The sequence below is a fragment of the Benincasa hispida genome, chromosome 11, assembly GCF_009727055.1.
Source record: "Benincasa hispida cultivar B227 chromosome 11, ASM972705v1, whole genome shotgun sequence".
Taxonomy (NCBI): domain Eukaryota; kingdom Viridiplantae; phylum Streptophyta; class Magnoliopsida; order Cucurbitales; family Cucurbitaceae; genus Benincasa; species Benincasa hispida.
Genome location: NC_052359.1, coordinates 72,201,442 through 72,220,484, shown reverse-complemented (window position 1 = coordinate 72,220,484; position 19,043 = coordinate 72,201,442). Strand labels below are relative to the sequence as shown.

The window sequence follows — 19,043 nt, the reverse complement described above, 5'->3', positions numbered from 1 at the left end:
AAGATTTAGATATAATATTTGATGAAGACAATCAAATTTGAAAAAAAATTGAAAATATATAAGATTTGGTATAAAATTTCGGTTGATTAAATTAGTAGAATCTCTATGTACAAGATGTATTGAGAAGACCCAAACAAAACAATCAATGAGTTAGTAAATATTAATTTTTTAACTAAATTCGATGGTCGATCTCATTGGACATATACTGAGAAAAACTGTTTGAACAAAATTTCAAAAAAGGTGCCAGTTTTATAAGATGAAAATTTCAATATACTATTTCTGACGATTTCCTATACTTTAGTACTTTTCATAAAATTCAAAGTTTAAATATTTGTTCCTAATTTTGGTACTTGAAATTGATGAGAATGCCAAATTATTTAATATGTTTGTCACATTGTCAAGCTTCCATAAATTTAGTTTAACTCGATAATGTACGACTATTAGGCGACACGTTTAGTGATATTTTATAATATTTAAAATATTTCAAGCAGTTTTATCATTTAAAATAATTACCCTTAAAAGTCTGTAATTAAAAATATGGGGATTTTTATTGATAGAAAAATAAGGGAAACTAAGTTTAAAATCCCGATAGAGGCTAATAGAAGTCTATAAGTCGATGATTTTTTTTTGCTATTTTTGTAAATAGTTTGACATTTTTTCTATTTAGGAAAATTTTTCTTAAAAATACTTTTTTATATCAGCAATACTTGACACATATATGAGTATAATATTAAATTTTAGTTTGCATGTCAATATTTTTATTGATATATCTACATCACAATGGTTCGATATTAACAATTGAAATGTAAACAAATTCATGAAACATGAAAAATAAGTAACAAAATTTACTAATGTAAATATAATATAAATGATAAATATTTTAACTTGTTTAAAAAATAAAAAGTTCATTTATTAATTTAAATAATTTATTTCAATTTTTTATTTTTATAAATTTTCGATAATTCGAAATTCATCTCGTAGAGGTCCAAATAATATAGTACTGGTAGTTTGTTTGTTTTTGTTTTGTTTTTTTTTTTTTTTTTTTTTGAAAAAGTTCAAATACCATAGTCTGTAAAAAATAAAAAAGAAAAAGAAAAAGGACCCATTTTTTTAGATAACTAAATTGAAATTTAAACTTAAATTTTAGGATTTTATTGCTGATTCAATCGCTCCCTTTTCCCTGCAACGATGAGAACAGCGGCAACAACGACGATGGAGGGAAGCAAAACCAAGAAGAAATCAGCTCCGATCACTCTGGAGCAATTCGTTTCCATCACTGCCCCACTTTTAGACATGGAAAAGGTCCCATTTCCGAGTTTGTTCGAATTCTTTTTCTTCTTGGAGTGAAATTTGAGTGTCAAATGAATGTTAAGTTGAAGGTTGTTTGTTTGATTTCGTTAGCAATCAATGTCTACTTTATCAATAATGTTTGTTTTTAATCTTCTATCAGTAACGAACTTCTGCTTGTGAGTATTTTGCGATTGATGAATTGGGTGATCAGTGATGTAATTTTTCTAGCTTTACTAAAATGAAGAATCTGATAATGCAGGATGCAGAAATCGCTGCGTCTATCACCTCAGGTGCATCCAGGAGCTTGGAGACTGCCCAGAAAAAGGGTTCTACTATTCTTAACTTGAAGTGTATAGATGCTTCGGTAGTTTTTAACTTCATATGTTGGATCTACTAAATGTGATTATGCATGAATTTTCTTTAATATCTGGGTCTTCTTACATTTCTTCTGCCTTGGATTTTGTTGTTAGAGTGGGCTAATGGGAAAAACTCTTCTTGAGTTTCAATCAAACAAGGGAGACGTTCTTCCTCCCCACAAGGTGAGAAGAAGTAGACAGTTCCTTTTAACTACATGGAACTCGAGTTTTGAGAAGTATTAAATTACTACTAGATCCAACTTTTGTTCTATTTTAATACCCCAAGTCACCTCTGGACGATGATATTGGTTTGATTTATGCGGTTTAAATAGTGAATAATTAATATGAAATGAGAGGAAATGATATTGCATACTTTTGAACTCTAACTTGCTATTCTCATAAAGATTATATTATTAAGGATAATAATATAATATATAAATATTATTATAAGTGATTATGGTTAGAATCAAATGATAGCAAAAGTTTCCAAAGCCCAAAGGAATGCAAGCTAACACTCATTGATTCATGACACCTGCTAGTGTCATGGTTTTCCTGATATATTTCCATTTCTTCTTCCCATTCTATCTATATTCCTTTTCATGTTATATAGTTTTGCACCAGGGAATTATCTTAGTGTCCCCTCAATTACAATCAAAAGCCATTTTTGTTCCTGTAACTATATTCCCCTACTCCTCCCTCTCTTAATTGGTGGCATATGTTACTATTGTTGCAGTTTAGCACACATGATGTGGTGGTTTTGAAACCCAACAAAGCTGATTTAGGTTCTCCTTCTCTTGGGCAAGGAGTAGTTTATCGGTTGAAGGTAAGTTCCACTTCAAATAATAGGATTTTCATTTTTCGTGTGATTAATTTGACATGGGTGACTCTCCTTTTCACTGCCACTTCTGTTAATCTAGAGCTAATATCTGCAGGACTCTTCGATTACTGTTGCTTTTGATGACATCCCAGAAGAGGGTTTAGCTAGTCCTCTACGGCTGGAAAAGGTGGCAAATGAGGTTTGACTGAAAGAAGTTTTTACTACTATATAGCTTTTATTTGTTTATTTATTTATATTTACATGTCTAAGGAAGAAATATTTTCTTATTTGTAATTTACTGATAGACCTCCCATATTTAGAAGATATGAAAGAAAGGCCAAAAGGAAGAGTAGGGAGAAGGGCACAAATGTAACTATGGAAAAGAATCAAATTAGTTAGAGAGGGGACCACCAAATTTATAACAAATTCGGTTAGTAGTGGGGAATTCTGTTAGTAGGGAGAGGGGTGACAATTTGCTATAAAAATAGGAATGTAGAGGCAGGGAGGTATCTTTTTGATTTTCTTGAGAGTTAAGCTTGTGAGCTTGTAATCCAGGAGGGGGTCTTCGACCTTCCTAGTCTTATTTTGAGCCAAAATCAAGTAAATATATAATTGGAGACACTACCAATTTGATATCAGAGCCATCCGGTTCGTGGGGAAGGGGTATGGTGAAAAAGATGGAGGTAAGACTATCAGCTGTGGAGGAACAACTCACCTTACTTCAAGTTGGAATGGAAAACAGGATGGATCAAAGGTTTGGAGAAATGCAACAGATCACGGAGAGCATGATGACAGCAAAAATTGAAGCATCGAGAGAGTCGATGGAGCAGAAGATGATCCGGGCATTGGAGGTTTGGTCGAAGAGATCAGAAACAACCAAGGAGATGGAATCGGGGTCATCAGAAAGGACAGTGACTGATAAGGGCAAGCAGCCGGCGAGAGAGGAAAGGGGCGAAAGAAGGGAGGTGCCCTTGTTCGATATGCGACTGAGGAAGCTGGAAATACCGATATTCAAAGGAGAACCAGGTGAGGATCCAATGGGATGGTTCCATAGAGTTGAAAGATATTTTGTTGTGAACAGGTTATCGGAGAAGGACAAAATCGAGGCTGCAATCTTGTGTTTGGAAGGAGAAGCTTTGGAATGGCATCAATAGGAGGAAGAAAGGACGTTGATGGATACATGGGCCAAATTTAAAGAACAACTCCTGCTACGATTCTTACCAGTCAAAGAAGAAGACCGGAGGGCACAGTTTCTCACCTTGAAGCAGGACGACAGTGTGCGAGCTTACCGGCGGCGATTCGAGCAACTCTCACAGCCGTTGAAAGACCTATTCGATGAGACGTTAAAAAGCAAGTTCGTTAGTGGGCTGAAGGAAGACATTCAAATCGAAATGAGGATGTTCAAGTTGATTGGGCTGAAAGAGAAGATGAGAATAACCCAAATAATAGAAGATACGAAGGAGGCCCGAAGAAAGAAATGGGGCAACCCGACTCCGGCAAAATCAACAAGCGTGTCTTCAAACTCGGGACCCAACTCGACCACCTGTCAAACCGGCTCCAATTCGAATCAGAACACGCACGCATCTGCCTGAACGATCTCTCTCAACCCGACCCGCCCATCAGGTATGTCTTCAAACTCTGTTACTTTAAAAGATGTCAACGGAAAACCATTCACGGTCGGAGCTTTCAATCGATTATCCGACAGTGAGATGCAAATCCGAAGGGACAAGGGACTCTGCTACCGTTGTGAGGAGAAGTATACACCAGGGCATCGATGTAAAAAGAAGGAGCTAAGTATTTTGCTTTACCACGATGAGGAGGAAGGAGATGATATCCTGGAAACAGAGGACGAACCAGTGGAGGCCAAGATACCCATGACAACTACCTTAGAATCTATGGTGGTGGAAGATAGCGAACAAGAAGCAGCAAAGCTATCCCTAAACTCTCTTGCAAGGATCGATTCACCTCGTACGATTAAAGTCAGGGGAGCTATAGGAGATAGGGACGTGATTGTTCTCATTGACAGTGGTGCCTCACACAACTTCATTGATAACGAACTAGTATCAGCCCTGAAACTGCCACAGACACCAACATTGAGTTATGGAATTATGCTGGGAACAGGGACATTAGTGAGGACGACGGGCATTTGCAAGGGGGTAATTCTTAACCTTCCAAACTTAATTATTATCAATGACTTCTTTCCTTTGCCCCTGGGTAGTGCTTATGTGGTGTTAGGAGTGCAATGGCTGATGACTTTAGGACAAGTCGAATGCGATTAGGGAACGTCCGAGATGGAATTTCAAGTAGGTGACTGGAGAGTACACTTGCAAGGGGACCATAGCCTATGAAAGCACAGATTTCACTAAAGTCAATGATGAAATTGGTAAAAGGAGGGGGCCAAGGTATCCTTCTCGAGCTAAACTCGCTCATGACTTTTGAAAGAAATGGAGCAACACAGTCAATAGTAGAGCTACAACCGGAAATACAAGAGATCTTAGAGAGATACCAAGCCGTTTTTAGTTCAGTAGAAGGGTTACCACCAATGAGACATCATGAACACCACATCGAACTCAAGCCAGGGGCAGGTTTAGTGAAAGTTAGGCCGTATAGATACCCACAATTCCAGAAGGACGAGATTGAGAAGCTGGTAGAAGAGATGCTCACTGCCGGGATCATTCAGCCCAGTGTAAGTCCTTTCTCAAGCCCGGTGTTATTATTGAAGAAGAAGGATGGTAGCTGGCGGTTTTGTGTCGATTATAAGGCATTAAATCAAGTCACAGTACCAGAAAACTTCCCTATTCCAATGGTTGAGGAACTCCTTGATGAATTGGCTGGTGCACGGGTATTCTTGAACATTGACTTGAAGTCAGGATACCATCAAATTCGAGTGGCTCCTTCAGACATACACAAAACCGCATTTCGCACTCATGAAGGCCACTACAAGTTCTTAGTCATGCCATTCGGTTTGAGAAACACTCCATCTACATTTCAATCGGTAATGAATGATCTCTTGCATTCCTACTTAAGAAAATTTGTGTTAGTGTTCTTCGATGATATCTTAATTTACAGCTCTTCTTTATGTGACCATGTGCATCATCTATCTGTGGTGCTACAAGCTTTGGAGGACAACCAGTTCGTGGCCAATTTTAAGAAGTGTACATTTGGGGCAAAGCAAATAGATTATCTGGGGCATATCATATCAGAAGAAGGAGTAGCAGCAGACCCTTCAAAGGTGGAAGCTATGCTCCAATGGCCAACACCAACAACAGTTAAGCAACTCAGGGGATTCCTTGGGTTAACGGGCTATTGCCGCAAGTTTGTATCGCCATATGGCTTGCTGGCTTTCCCTCTAACACAACAGCTCAAAAGGGATAGGTTACAGTGGAATGAGGACACTCAAGAGGCCTTCGAGGCTTGAGCACAATACTGGCCCAAACTACCACCCCTAAGCTCCCTGATTTCAATCAAACATTCATAATTGAAACAGATGCCCTGGGGTAGGAGTTGGGGCAATCCTGATGCAAGAAGGAAGGCCGGTGGCATACTTCAGCAAGGCACTCCCACCCACACATCGACTCAAGGCTGCCTACGAAAGGAACTAATTGCCATAGTCATGGCTGTACAAAAGTGGCGCCCCTATCTTTTAGGAGGAAAATTCATTGTAAGAACAGATCAGAAAAGTCTCAAGTTCCTATTAGAACAGCGGATCATAGCAGGTGAAATATCAGAAATGGGTTGCAAAATTAATAGGATACGAGTTCGAGATTGAGTATAAAAAAGGGAGGGAAAACTCGGTAGCAGATGCTTTGTCTAGGTTGCCTACCACGCTGAAAATGACCATGATCAGTGTACTGCATGCCCTCAATCAGGAGGTATTCACGAGTCAAGTTGAGCAAGATTAGGAACTAAGAACAATCAGGGATAACATACGAGCAGAGCAACCACACCCCTAGGGATATACATTGCAGGGAGAGCTTCTGTTGTATTAAGCAGTGTATTGTACTCCCACCTCAATCACTACAATTCCATTACTTCTACAAAAATTCACACACCCAATTGGAGGGCACAATGGTGTAGTGAAAATGTACCAACGGTTAAAAAAAGAATTCTTCTGAACAGGGATGAAGGCAAAGGTAAGGCTTTTGTAGGGGATTGCTCTGTCTGCCAACAAGCCAAGTATTTGGCCTTAGCCCCTGCCTGGACTACTCCAACCTCTGCCAATACCCGAGCTCACTTGGCAAGATATCAGCATGGACTTTGTGGAGGGACTGCCGAAATCCGAGGGATACAACTCAATCTTGGTAGTGGTTGATAGGCTATCCAAATATGCAAACTTCATTGCTCTTCGCCACCCTTATACAACAGCAACAGTGGCCACTTTGTTCATGAAGGAAATTGTGCGTTTACATGGAGTGCCTAGAAGCATCATTTCTGACAGAGATAAAGTATTTACTAGCCTATTTTGGGAAGAATTGTTTAAATTGATGGGAACACAACTCAAGAGGAGCTCATCCTATCACCCACAAACAGATGGGCAAACAGAAGTGGTCAACAGAGGCGTAGAGGCTTATCTAAGATGCTTTACCATAGAGACTTCTTCACAATGGCACAAATGGCTGGCATGGGCTGAATATAATTACAACACATCCTACCACACAGCCATCAAATGTACACCTTACGAGGTATTGTATGGTAGACCAGCACCTACACTCATTTGTTACACACAAGGGAATGCCACAGTAGGAGAAGTAGACGTCCTACTTAAAAACAGGGACGAGATGCTCAAACAGTTGAAGAAAACACTAGAAGCAACACAACAACGAATGAAGGCCCTAGCAGATTCAAAAAGAAGAGAGGTAAACTTTGAAGTATCGGATGGGGTTTACATCAAGCTCAAGCCTTATCACCAAGGATCACTATTGGTGCACAGCCACCCAAAACTAGCACCACGCTACAGTGGACCCTTTCAGATAATTCAAAAGGTCGGACCTGTGGCATATAGGCTTGATCTACCTCACAATGTCTCCATACATCCAGTAATATACGTTTCACAATTGAGAAAGGCCAAAGGAACCATACTACCACGATTCTCTTCACCAACAGTGAGACCTTTTGGAAAACAACCAAAACCATTGTCAAGTCTTGGGGGTTAGGAAGATTGGTTCAACGATATCATCACCAAATGATTTTGAAGTACTCATACAGTGGGAAGATCTACCAATAGAAGATGCAACTTGGGAAGGAGGAGCACAATTAGCTGAACAATTCCCTGATTTTCACCTTGAGGACAAGGTGGTGCTTTGAGGGGAGGGTAATGATAGACCTCCCATATTTAGAAGATATGAAAGAAAGGCCAAAAGGAAGAGTAGGGAGAAGGGCAAAAATGTAACTATGGAAAAGAATCAAATTAGTTAGAGAGGGGACCACCAAATCTATAACAAATTCGGTTAGTAGTGGGGAATTCTGTTAGTAGGGAGAGGGGTGACAATTTGCTATAAAAATAGGAATGTAGAGGCAGGGAGGTATCTTTTGATTTTCTTGAGAGTTTAAGCTTGTGAGCTTGTATCCAGGAGGGGGCTCTCGACCTTCCTAGGCTATTTTGAGCCAAAATCAGTAAATATATAATTGAGACACTACCAGTTACCTTTTTCCATCCCTTCAACCGACGAACCTATGAAGTCCTAAAATACTTATTTGACTATCCACTGTATAAGCAAATCTGATATTCACTTCTTTTGCAGGTGACATATCGTAGGATGAAGGATGCCCTGATACAATTGAGCAAAGGGGTACATAGAGGACCTGCTGCTGATCTTATTCCTGTATTATTTGGAGAGAGGCAACCATCAATGTCCAAAACTGATGTTAAATTCAAACCCTTCAACTCCAATCTTGATCACTCTCAGGTTAATGAGCTGATAATTTATATTTCCTTACACATTTACAATTTCTTCATAGATTATTGTTTTCTTTTTTCAAGTTTCTTTTTCTTCAAGTGGGTAGTCTGCAGTTATACATGCATATATGCTTTTGTTCCTAGAAAAGTAACCTTTTGACTTTGGCTGAGATCTCCCTGTTGGAGAGTTCAAATTAACATTAAGCTTTTTTACCTTATGGCTTTATTAATGATATTATTATTATTTTCACTTATGGTCGTACACTCTGTTGGGTATGATGACAATACATGTTTGAAGTCTATTTTCTTCCTTCAGGAGTTTACAAAAATGTGCCTCAATCAGAATAAAGTTACAAAGGGAAAGGGGGAGATTGTTGGGAAGGGGAATTGTTGTGATGTGAACCTCATGATGACTAGGGCTTTTTGCATAATGCCTTAGCAAATCTATTACGCCTTTTGTTTTGAACAGTTATGGAACATCATTCATAATTTCCTCCATCCTGGGTTGGGAGTTGGGATTGACATTTAATTTGTCCTTCCCTTTTCTACATTGTTATTCTTAATGCACAATTTTCTTATTTAAAGAAGAAAGGTAGAGTCTAGGTAAAGGTTCTTGAATTTATGCTTTTGACGTCATGGGAAACTTATATTCTTGCTTCTTGGCATAAGCCTGGTTCAGAATATGAAGTGTTGTTCTTTTACTTTCTTTCTGTTTATGCTTACAGTTTTACCTAGTTTACTCATTTAAGCACCTCTACTGTTTTTGTTCTCCTTTCTTCAAAGAAAGATGCCATCTCGAAAGCCCTATCAGCAAAAAATGTATTTCTGCTGCATGGTCCACCGGGAACTGGAAAAACCACAACAGTGGTGGAAATTATCTTACAAGAAGTAAAGCGTGGGTCAAAAATTCTAGCATGTGCTGCTTCAAATATTGCTGTCGACAACATTGTTGAGAGACTTGTTCCTCACAGGTGACCAAGTACTGCATTTTTCTAGAGTTAATGGGTCAAGTGAAAACTGTAATTCCAGAGAAAAAGATTTCTTGCCAACATTTAAAGATTATTCAGCCAAGAATGGACATTTATACTCAAGTTTCTTACAACTGACATTTTATTTATTTTTCCTGAGGAAATGGAACTTTATTAAACACTTAAACTGATGGAAGGAATGATGAAGATAGAATCCGCATAAACTTATAAAATAAAAGCGTTTGAATCATTTTCTTGCACCTATTCAATATCATATGGTTTATTTTAACAAGAATTGATATGTCATGAAATATGGTAAATGCTGAATATATGTTGAACGGCAAGCAAATATTTTATCGTCATATGAAACTTTGCGTCAATTTTGTTTTTTTTTTTTTTGAAAAAATTACCTTTTTAAACCCCGAGTTTCCAAGAATGGGTGCAATTAGTCCCCAAGGTTTAAAAATTAGGTTAAAAGGTCCTAACCTTGTATTTCTCCTTTACTGTAATTTTCTTTTGTTATTTTAATTCTTACTCGACATTTTTAAATTAAAAAAAATAAAAACAAGGTTAGGGATCTTTTAAAACTATTTTTTTTAACTAAAAAATTAGAAGAATCTTGGATAGACTACTAATACCAATCATGATTTGTGGTAATTTATCCCATCCTAGTGTTATTATTTGCATTATTTCCTCTTTTCCTTTTTCATCCCCAAAGTGGGCAGTAAATAGATGATACATATGATCACTTATCTTAACATGCTTGATTAGAGTAAAGTTGGTGAGAGTGGGACATCCTGCTCGTTTACTTCCTCAAGTGTTGGAGAGTGCTCTAGATGCCCAGGTATACATAATCACCTATTTGGCTGAAAGAACTAATGCCATGAACGCAAAAATTTAAGATAATTTTGTCTGCCCATTATTTTCTCTACTCCATCATGTGAGCATCAAGCATGTTGCATAAGTGAATCCGCTCCTGTGAACATATGAAGACATCAGACATCTCAGGGAACTTTTTTTTTTAAGGAACTAATCTATCTGGAAATTATCAGAAAATGATATTGTTTGGTATTTTTCTACGACTTGAATCATTCCTTGATTGACCACTTAAGTTTCAAGTTGCTGTCTAGTTCTCTGGCTGATGTAATTTCTGGCCCATTGCGAAGTAAAAATTTCTTCTCACAATTTTCTTCGATATTAGGTCTTGCGTGGGGATAATAGTTCTCTTGCAAATGACATTCGGAAAGAGATGAAGGTAAAACTTTGACAATGCCTACACTTCAGAGTCTTGTTTCTTATCTGTCAAATGTTGCATGTGAAATTGTAGCATGTTATTAGTTTTCTTTTTCCCTCTCTTAACATCTAGGAGTTAGAGACGACCTTTTCTGGTATATATTTGAAGTCGAACATATTGTTTAGGGTTTTACTCAAAGTTCCTCCATTTGCAAAATCCTTTTCCTGACTTGTTAGGTATAGATAAACTATCAGTAGCCTATCCCATCTTACAATACAACTCTGCTGGATTTTAGATTATAAGTTATTTTATTCCTTGGCAAAAGTTAGGCCCAACCTACGGTAGCAGAAGCCTGTAATCTGATGGACTATCAATAATGCACAGCCTATAGAGTTTTGGGGGGAGGAATGGGTTGTCTGATTACTTTGACTCTAGTTATTTTCAGATTTTAACCCTTCAATGAAAGTATCAAATAAATAACACAAAGGAAGGGATAGATTGACAGTTGGCAGCCAGTTTTTAATGTGGAAACCATTTCTAGGAAGATTCTGAACTCAAAAAACTCAAGATTGCTACACCTTTCATGAGCACAATGCCATAGTAGTTTTTATGCATCAACTTTGAAGTGAACTGTAATTTAATGTATGCTTGTTTGAAGTATACTGAGCCCTATGATTTGTGCTTTCTTCATCCTGCAAAGAAGTTGCTCAGTTCTACTTCAAGTCAAGTTTAGGGAAAGGGGAACCAACGGGTTTTCAAAAGCCTTTATTCTCTTCCAGAAGGATTATTTTACCAACTCAAATAACTAGCTTCTTAAGAGATCTTAAGATTATCTTACGTGGTTTTGGTTAAATTTGGTGATCTTTATCCATCCAGACAGTTCGTTTTTGTGACCAGTGGCTCATTTATTCAAATTTGTTCTGTGCTATTTTGAAAATGGAGAAATGCTTTGCTTGAGTGAGGGCATATCCTTTGCCTAGTGTCCTTTTTTGCATTCTGTCGCTTTAGAGGTCTTTTTCTTGAGTGAGTTTCTTGCTCAGTCCTTTGTTAGTGCAAGTGCTTTGTTGTGATGAAATCATTTGCCCTCTTATTCTAAAAAATAAAGTTTTCTTGAGCTTCTTCTGAGCAACTATTTCAGGCATTAAATGGGAAGCTTCTGAAAGCCAAGGACCGAAACACACGGAGAGATATCCAGAAGGAGCTTAGAACACTGTCAAAGGAAGAGCGGAATAGACAGCAGTTAGCTGTAACAGATGTAATAAAAAGTTCAGATGTTGTTCTAACAACTTTGACAGGGGCATTTTCTCGCAAACTGAATAATATTTCATTTGATTTGGTAATAATTGATGAAGCTGCCCAAGCACTTGAAATTGCATGCTGGATAGCTTTGTTAAAGGTAATGATTAATATGCATCATTCAAGTATGCATATTGACGACTGTCTAATGCAGTTGAGACGGGTTGTTTCTCAACTGTAGATGTACTAGTGTAATCTTTTCATGCTATTGCTTGCTACCTTGACATTTTCTCTTTCATACATTTATAACTTTGCTTAAAGAACACTTTTGGTCCTTGAACTTTCATGAAATTAACAATTTATCCCTGATATTCCCTATACTTTCAATTTTGTAACAAATTAGTTCCTGAACTTTAGTATGTAGCAATTTAGTCCTTGTACTTCTAAAATTCATTACAATTTAGTCCCTAACGTAAACAAATTTATCAAAATGAGATGTCAATTTTTAATATTTTATGATGTAGACTTGTATTTTATAAAAATATTGAGTTTCTAATTAGTTTATCGGTTTACTTAGATAAGAAACCTTATTAAATCTTAACTATAATTTCTACAATAGGGACTAAATTGTTACAATTTTGAAAGTACAAGAACTAAATTGTTATATAGTAAAGTTTAGGGACTAAATTGTCGTAAAATTGAAAGTTCAGGAACTAAATCATTACAAACCAAAGCTCAGGGACTACATTGTTACTTTTATAAAAATTTAGGGACTAAAAGTGATTTTTAACCTATAACTTTTCACTTAAGTTCCGATGTTCTTAGATATCTAAATGAAAAGAGTAACTGATTGGTTGTTTGGGTAGTGATGATTATCTTAGAGACATCGACTTGAAAACAAAAAATTTGTGTTGAAAAAGGACATTTTTATTCGAAATGCAGTCTTTTTCTGTTTCCCTAGAAAAAGGAAAATGTGGAGAACGCTCTCTAGGAGTTCCATGAATTTCTCAGATTCAAAAGTTCATGTTGGGCAAATATGGAAATTTTGTTTGTACTTGTATCAAGCTCGATTTAAAATAGATCATGGCATAATGCTTGTTTCAGGCCTCAAGATGCATTCTTGCCGGAGACCATCTTCAGCTTCCTCCAACAATCCAAAGTGTCGAAGCAGAGAAGAAGGGACTGGGAAGAACCCTATTTGAACGCCTGGCTGAAATGTATGGAAATGAAGTGACGTCTATGCTTACCGTCCAATACCGTATGCATGAACTTATCATGGATTGGTCATCAAAAGAGCTTTATGATAGTAAGGTACTTGTGTCATACCTGGATGTGATCTATTGATTGTAGTTTTATTTGTTGGACTTGAAATTGTTTGGCTGATCATGAACAACAAAATCATGGACTTCTATCAATTGCTGAATTACAGATCAAAGCTCATTCAAGTGTTGCTGCACATACGCTTTATGACCTTGAGGATGTGAAAAAGACATCATCAACTGAACCTACCCTTCTGCTCATAGACACAGCTGGGTATTGCATACCAACTTTAACTGAACATTTGCTATAAGACAAAGTAATTCCATCTCTCTGCATGAAGCTTGTCCAGAAGCAAGGATGCGTTGTATACGTTATTGGAGAGAGAGAATTACAAATGCGTTGTAGACTAATTTGATGATGCCACTGCTTGTATGGCTAATTATGATCTTCTTCAGGTGTGAAATGGAAGAAAAGAAGGACGAAGAAGAAAGCACCTTAAATGAAGGTGAAGCTGAGGTTGCTATGGCTCATGCAAAGAGGCTGATCCAAAGTGGCGTTCAACCTTCTGATATTGGAATTATAACTCCTTATGCTGCACAGGTAGAAAGGTTCTTTTACTTTGATTGTTCTAGAATTGATCCTCTACACGAGAAAACCGATTCAACGAATCAAATATGCTTCCGAGCCAGTCATCTAGAGATGGTATTAGGGGCAGCATGTATTTTGCCTTACTACCTTTATAAATTGCAGGTTGTGTTACTAAAAATGTTGAGAAGCAATGAAGACAAACTAAAAGACATTGAAATCTCTACAGTTGATGGCTTCCAAGGAAGAGAGAAGGAAGCTATTATCATCTCCATGGTCCGATCAAATTCAAAGAAAGAGGTATCATCTCTTTGTACAAAAATTTATGAACCTCAAATTTTTAGGGACTTGCACTAGCAAATTCTTCTAAAAACATTGCAGGTAGGGTTCTTAAGCGACCATAGACGAATGAATGTAGCTGTGACTCGAGCAAGAAGACAATGTTGTCTGGTTTGCGACACCGATACAGTAACTCATGATGCATTTTTGAAGCGCCTAATCGAATATTTTGAAGAAAATGGTGAGTATCTTAGTGCCTCTGAGTATCAGAATGAATAATATAAGTTTCAGGTAATGTTTTCCATTTAGGCTGGTCTAGGGGAACTGTTATCTGAAAAGTGGAATTTATTGAATTTTCAAGTTTCTCCAAACAGCAGAAAATTTGATGATCTAGTATTTATATAGATGATGTTTCATTATAGCATACTTTGCAGAAATTTTCACTTTCAAAAATAAAGTGAACACTGGGGTTATCTTATAACCCCTAGGGACTGTTTGAGAATTTGAAAAAAGAAATTTAAAAATAAAAAATTTAATGAAATCATATTTAAACATGTATTTTATAGTAGATTCAGAAGTTGGATTCTAATGTAAATAATTGTTTAAAATGTGTTTGATACTATATATTTATAAATCATAAAACTGGTTGTAGTACCTACTAATATTTAGTTGGCATTAAACTACTATTAATTTATTTATGAATATAATTTAGGCTAAAAAAATTAGAAAAATTATTTTAAATGACAAAATTATTGAAAATATTTACAATCTATCTGCAATAGATTGTAGTAGACCACAATAGACTACTATGTCTATCATGACACAAATAGTAGTCTATCGTGTCTACTATTTGTGTCTATCATAGGTAGACAATGAAATTTTACTATTTTGGTTCATTTTTTTGTATTTGAAAACAACCCAAAATTTTATATAGTTATTGTTTTATAATATTATATAATTTATAATACATTACATAATAGACTATATATATATTTTAAAAATAATTGAGTTTATAACATGATATTGTGTTTCTAAATGTTTTTATCTTTATCTAATATAATTATGCATTTTGAAATTCAAAATTCAAAATTTGGATACGAAGTTTTCATAAATAGAATTTGTGAAATAGTAAATCTAAAAACATAAAACAGAATCTGAATTTTCTATTAAAAAAAAAAAACAATCATAACCTTCTCTGATTGATGACATCTTCTTAAGCAAATCAACTTGGTCCAATACAACACCCAAATGTATAAGGATTTGAAACTCAATTGGTACCTTAAACAAATTATTATTAATTTGGTAGCTTAAACAAATCAAACAACCAATTTAATTGGTACCTTTACTTTATTTATTGAGCTATGAAATTTTTTTGTCGGACCATAAATTATTATTGATTTTCTAATACAACATGCAGATGTATAGATTTAAACTTTCTACTTATATGTTAATTATCAATGATCAATGTCGTTTGACATAATTCTTTTTCTTCTTTTGAACGTTATTTTAATATACTAATTTATGTCGATGGTCACTTCAATGACAAATGGTCTACTAAGGTTACGACTCTTTCACATCTCATTTCAAGTGAATGATACAAAATCTATAACAAAGGTACTCTTTTCGAAATTAAATTATAAACTTATGGTTAAGAGACAGTTGCAAATATAGTAATGAGATCCAAAGTATTAGTAAATTTAGTATGGTGTAAAAGAAATTGCAAACATGGCAAAAATTAGATTGTCAATCAATGATATACCAAATCACTAGTAGGAGTCATAGACCATATCGTTGGTAAGAGTCTTTATTGCTGATAAACTTTGCTACATTTACAATTTTTTTAAAATTCTATTATACACTTTAGTTATTATCCCTAAAAATGCTACCCATTGCAATTACCCTATGATTAAAATACTATTTTTATCTTGTAACCAAGACATATTCAATTTTAGTTATGTCCCTATTTTATAGTAGATTATTTCAAAAACTTGTTATTATATATTAATCACTCCACTATAAATTTTGGAAACATATTTCTAGTGTAGTTTCTTACCTGAAAACTATTGTGAAGGTGGGTTCCAAAAAATCGAACAATTTTATTATTTAATCAACTTTGATCAAAATTAACTCTAAAGAACTAAATTTTCAAAGTACAAAAATTAAAATAGTAGTTTAATCTAAAACTAATCCACAAGGGTTAATATATTCTAAAGTCTCAATTATACTTTATATTCAATGGATATATTATTATTATTTGAGTTCATTTAGTGGACATATTAAACAATAGGTAAATAGAGTACCTTTCATTTAGCTGCCATTTAAGCAAATAACCATGTTTTTTTTTTTTTCGTTTTTTTTATTAACTATGAATCTTTATATAACATGAAAAATTTTAGAATTGGCACTGTCTAATCATTAGAGTTGTGATTTCCAATATAATTAAAGATTTTAATATCATACCTTTCATCTGTTCAAGTTGCATAGTATTGAAAAACATCAATGTCATCATTCTCCTCACAAATCTCGTGTATTTAGATCTCTACTATTGTTAGGACAATAATGTGCCTCATCAAAATTTCATAATAATATGATACAGTGAACTTTAGTTCTAAATCTATTAAATTTAATTTTACCAAACTCCCATATCTATAAAGATATTGCCATCTACTTATGTACGGTAAATCTTTATCACTCTTCTAATTGACGTGAGACAATATTTACATATTTGACAATTATATATTTTCCTACTTATATTTTATTTTCATCTATACCCTTTTAGTTTTCTAATATCTTATCATTCGACACAGTTATAAAGTTAGTAAAAGGTTTAAATCAATAATTTTCTAACAATCCTTTCATTTTCAGTCAACATTAACAAAACTCAACTGACATAAAATATGTGTTATCAATCATATCAAGTGATTAGAGATTCAAAAAAAAAAAAAAAAACTCTTATTTCCTTGTAGATGGCTCTATCCCATTTATTCCATCGATCATCTCTATTTTTACTATAGTATACAACTTTTCCAAAAAAAACTCAAATTTAAAAAATCATGAAATAAAGTTGGCATTTTTTCTAATGTATGATTCTTGTGGAAAGGTCTTCTTCAAAATCCCAAATGGAATTGGGAAAACTTAGATCATCTTCATAATTAACATAATGATCATAAACTTGAAAGTTTCCAAAATGATGATCTTCAATGTTAGGATTCATTTCCATAATTGAATCCCAATTAAAGCTTTTGTCACTAAGCACTTCAACTTCATCACTGTAATCACAATTATTGGATTCTGATGATCCCAAACAACATCCTCCATCATCATCATCATTATTATTATTATTATTGCCTTCCTCTCCTTCTAATTCAATCACTATTTTTTCCTCTTCTTCTTCTTTCAAAATTCCAAGCTGTTGTAGAAACTCATTTAGATCAATCTGTGGTTTCTCTTCTTCGACATCTCTCCTCGTCGTCGTCTCCTCTCTCACCAAAGCTTCGTCGTCATCCTTCTCCTTCTCGTCCTCATTTTCGAGTTTCTTGCAAAGAGAAAAAGTGGGTGAAACAAACTTGTAAATACCGATTGCAACGAAAATATCTATAAAATATCTACTATGTTCTTATATTACAAATTAAAACATTAATTAATTAACTAATGTAAGTAGAGTGAATATTCATTTTTTTTTTAAATAGATCAAATCTTCAATTTTAAAGAGACGAGAAGAATAAGTATCAACACCATAGTAAAAACATCAATAAAAAACAAACATTTCACATTTTTTAAAGAAATTATTATTATTATTTTTTTAATATTAATAGTGTTCCCACAATTACAAGCTTATATGTATATTTCATTACTTTTATAGTATATGTTAAAGACATTAAAATTTTATTTGATGATTATTTGATTTTTAAAAATTAAGTATATAAATATTACATATTTTCATAAATAATTTTTTTTTGTCTTGTTATTCACTTGTTATTAGCTTTTTTAAAAACCAAATCAAAATTTAAAAATTAAAAGAGTAGTTTACAAAAGGGGTTTTCGTTGTTTAATTTTAGACTAAAAATTCAAACATTTCTTTAAAAAAATTGCGAGACCATGAAATTTAGTAGAAAATAAATATAAATTTTAAAAGTAGAAAAACTAAAAATCAAAATCGTAATCAAACAAGATGCCTAAGGGCCGTAAAACAATCTCCACCCACTTACATCCATAATTTTATATATTTCTTTAAAGAAAATTCAAATGTGGATATCAAACCCATGAACATATTACGTCGTCTAAAATTCAAATTCAAATTTCTTTAAAAAAAACAAGAATACCTTGGAAGGAGAAAGGAGGGAATTAGGGGAAAGAAAGGCAGGAGGAGTTTTAAGCTGCTGAAGCCTCTGATGAATAAGATGAAGACTCGGCTGAGCATTAAGATTAAGCATGAAGCTGGTCGGTGCTGCAGCAGCTGCCCGGTTTGGATAAGGGAACAGAGAAATAAAGTTTTTAGAAGGAACCCATTTCACAAAATTAGAGTTAGAAGCATTATTATTAATATTATTAGCTAAATGTGGAAGATTAAGATAAGCATGAGGGCCATAAAGCCTGGTAGCAGCTTGATCATAAGCCATAGCAGCTTCTTCAGCAGTGGAAAAAGAGCCAAGCCAAAGCCTGGTTCGCTTCTTGGGCTCGCGAATTTCAGCAACCCATTTGCCCCAAGTGCGTTGACGGACGCCACGGTACTCACAAGAAGCGTTTTGAGGGCCACCTTTGCCTCTTGAAGGGCCTTTCTTCCATGGCTTGTGAAGTGAGGAAGAAGAAGAATGAGGCTTTTTGTTGTCTCTGTAATTCTCCATTACTCTGTTTTACTCTGTTTTGCTCTGTTTTGGGAGTAAGTGAGTGAAGACGATTGTGGGAATGTGGTGAAAGGGAGCGGGGAAAGAGGGAATTTGTAGAAGCCAAATGGGAGGAGTTCATCACTTTAAATGTTGTCACGTTTTTTTTTTTTTTTTTTTTTTTTTTTTGTCACCATGTGATTGTTATTTATTTATGTATGTGTTTTGGTGTTTACGACGTTCCAAATAATATGTACCGATAATAAAGTGAGCTTAGTTCAATGATAATTGGTTAGTAT

General features: G+C 34.9%; 2 protein-coding genes across 4 annotated transcripts; one reads left to right on the top strand and one right to left on the bottom strand.

Annotated features, from left to right (window-relative positions):
* The first annotated feature begins 1,139 nt into the window (after positions 1-1,139).
* Positions 1,140-14,342, top strand: LOC120092027 (DNA-binding protein SMUBP-2). Of its 3 annotated transcripts, none has more exons than XM_039050221.1 (15): positions 1,140-1,302; positions 1,550-1,654; positions 1,761-1,829; positions 2,380-2,469; positions 2,579-2,650; positions 8,205-8,369; positions 9,143-9,330; positions 10,099-10,171; positions 10,529-10,582; positions 11,700-11,957; positions 12,902-13,108; positions 13,227-13,330; positions 13,513-13,657; positions 13,808-13,942; positions 14,024-14,342. In XM_039050221.1, the coding sequence occupies exons 1-15, from the start codon at positions 1,189-1,191 to the stop codon at positions 14,198-14,200; spliced, it is 1,956 nt and encodes a 651-aa protein (XP_038906149.1). In that variant the 5' UTR covers positions 1,140-1,188; the 3' UTR covers positions 14,201-14,342. The 3 variants fall into 3 exon arrangements, with proteins under 3 accessions (XP_038906149.1, XP_038906148.1, XP_038906147.1); XM_039050220.1 differs by having other exon boundaries at positions 1,141-1,302; positions 2,579-2,662; XM_039050219.1 differs by lacking the exons at positions 1,140-1,302; positions 1,550-1,654; positions 1,761-1,829; positions 2,380-2,469; positions 2,579-2,650 and adding exons at positions 3,277-4,086; positions 4,169-5,458.
* Positions 14,343-16,858: 2,516 nt separating this feature from the next.
* LOC120091697 (dehydration-responsive element-binding protein 2F) lies at positions 16,859-18,950 on the bottom strand. The gene is made up of 2 exons (XM_039049806.1): positions 18,244-18,950; positions 16,859-17,456 (listed from the first exon to the last, which is right to left on the bottom strand). Exons 1-2 carry the CDS (start codon positions 18,763-18,765, stop codon positions 16,998-17,000), a joined length of 981 nt encoding a protein of 326 aa, XP_038905734.1. The 5' UTR covers positions 18,766-18,950; the 3' UTR covers positions 16,859-16,997.
* Positions 18,951-19,043: the final 93 nt, after the last annotated feature.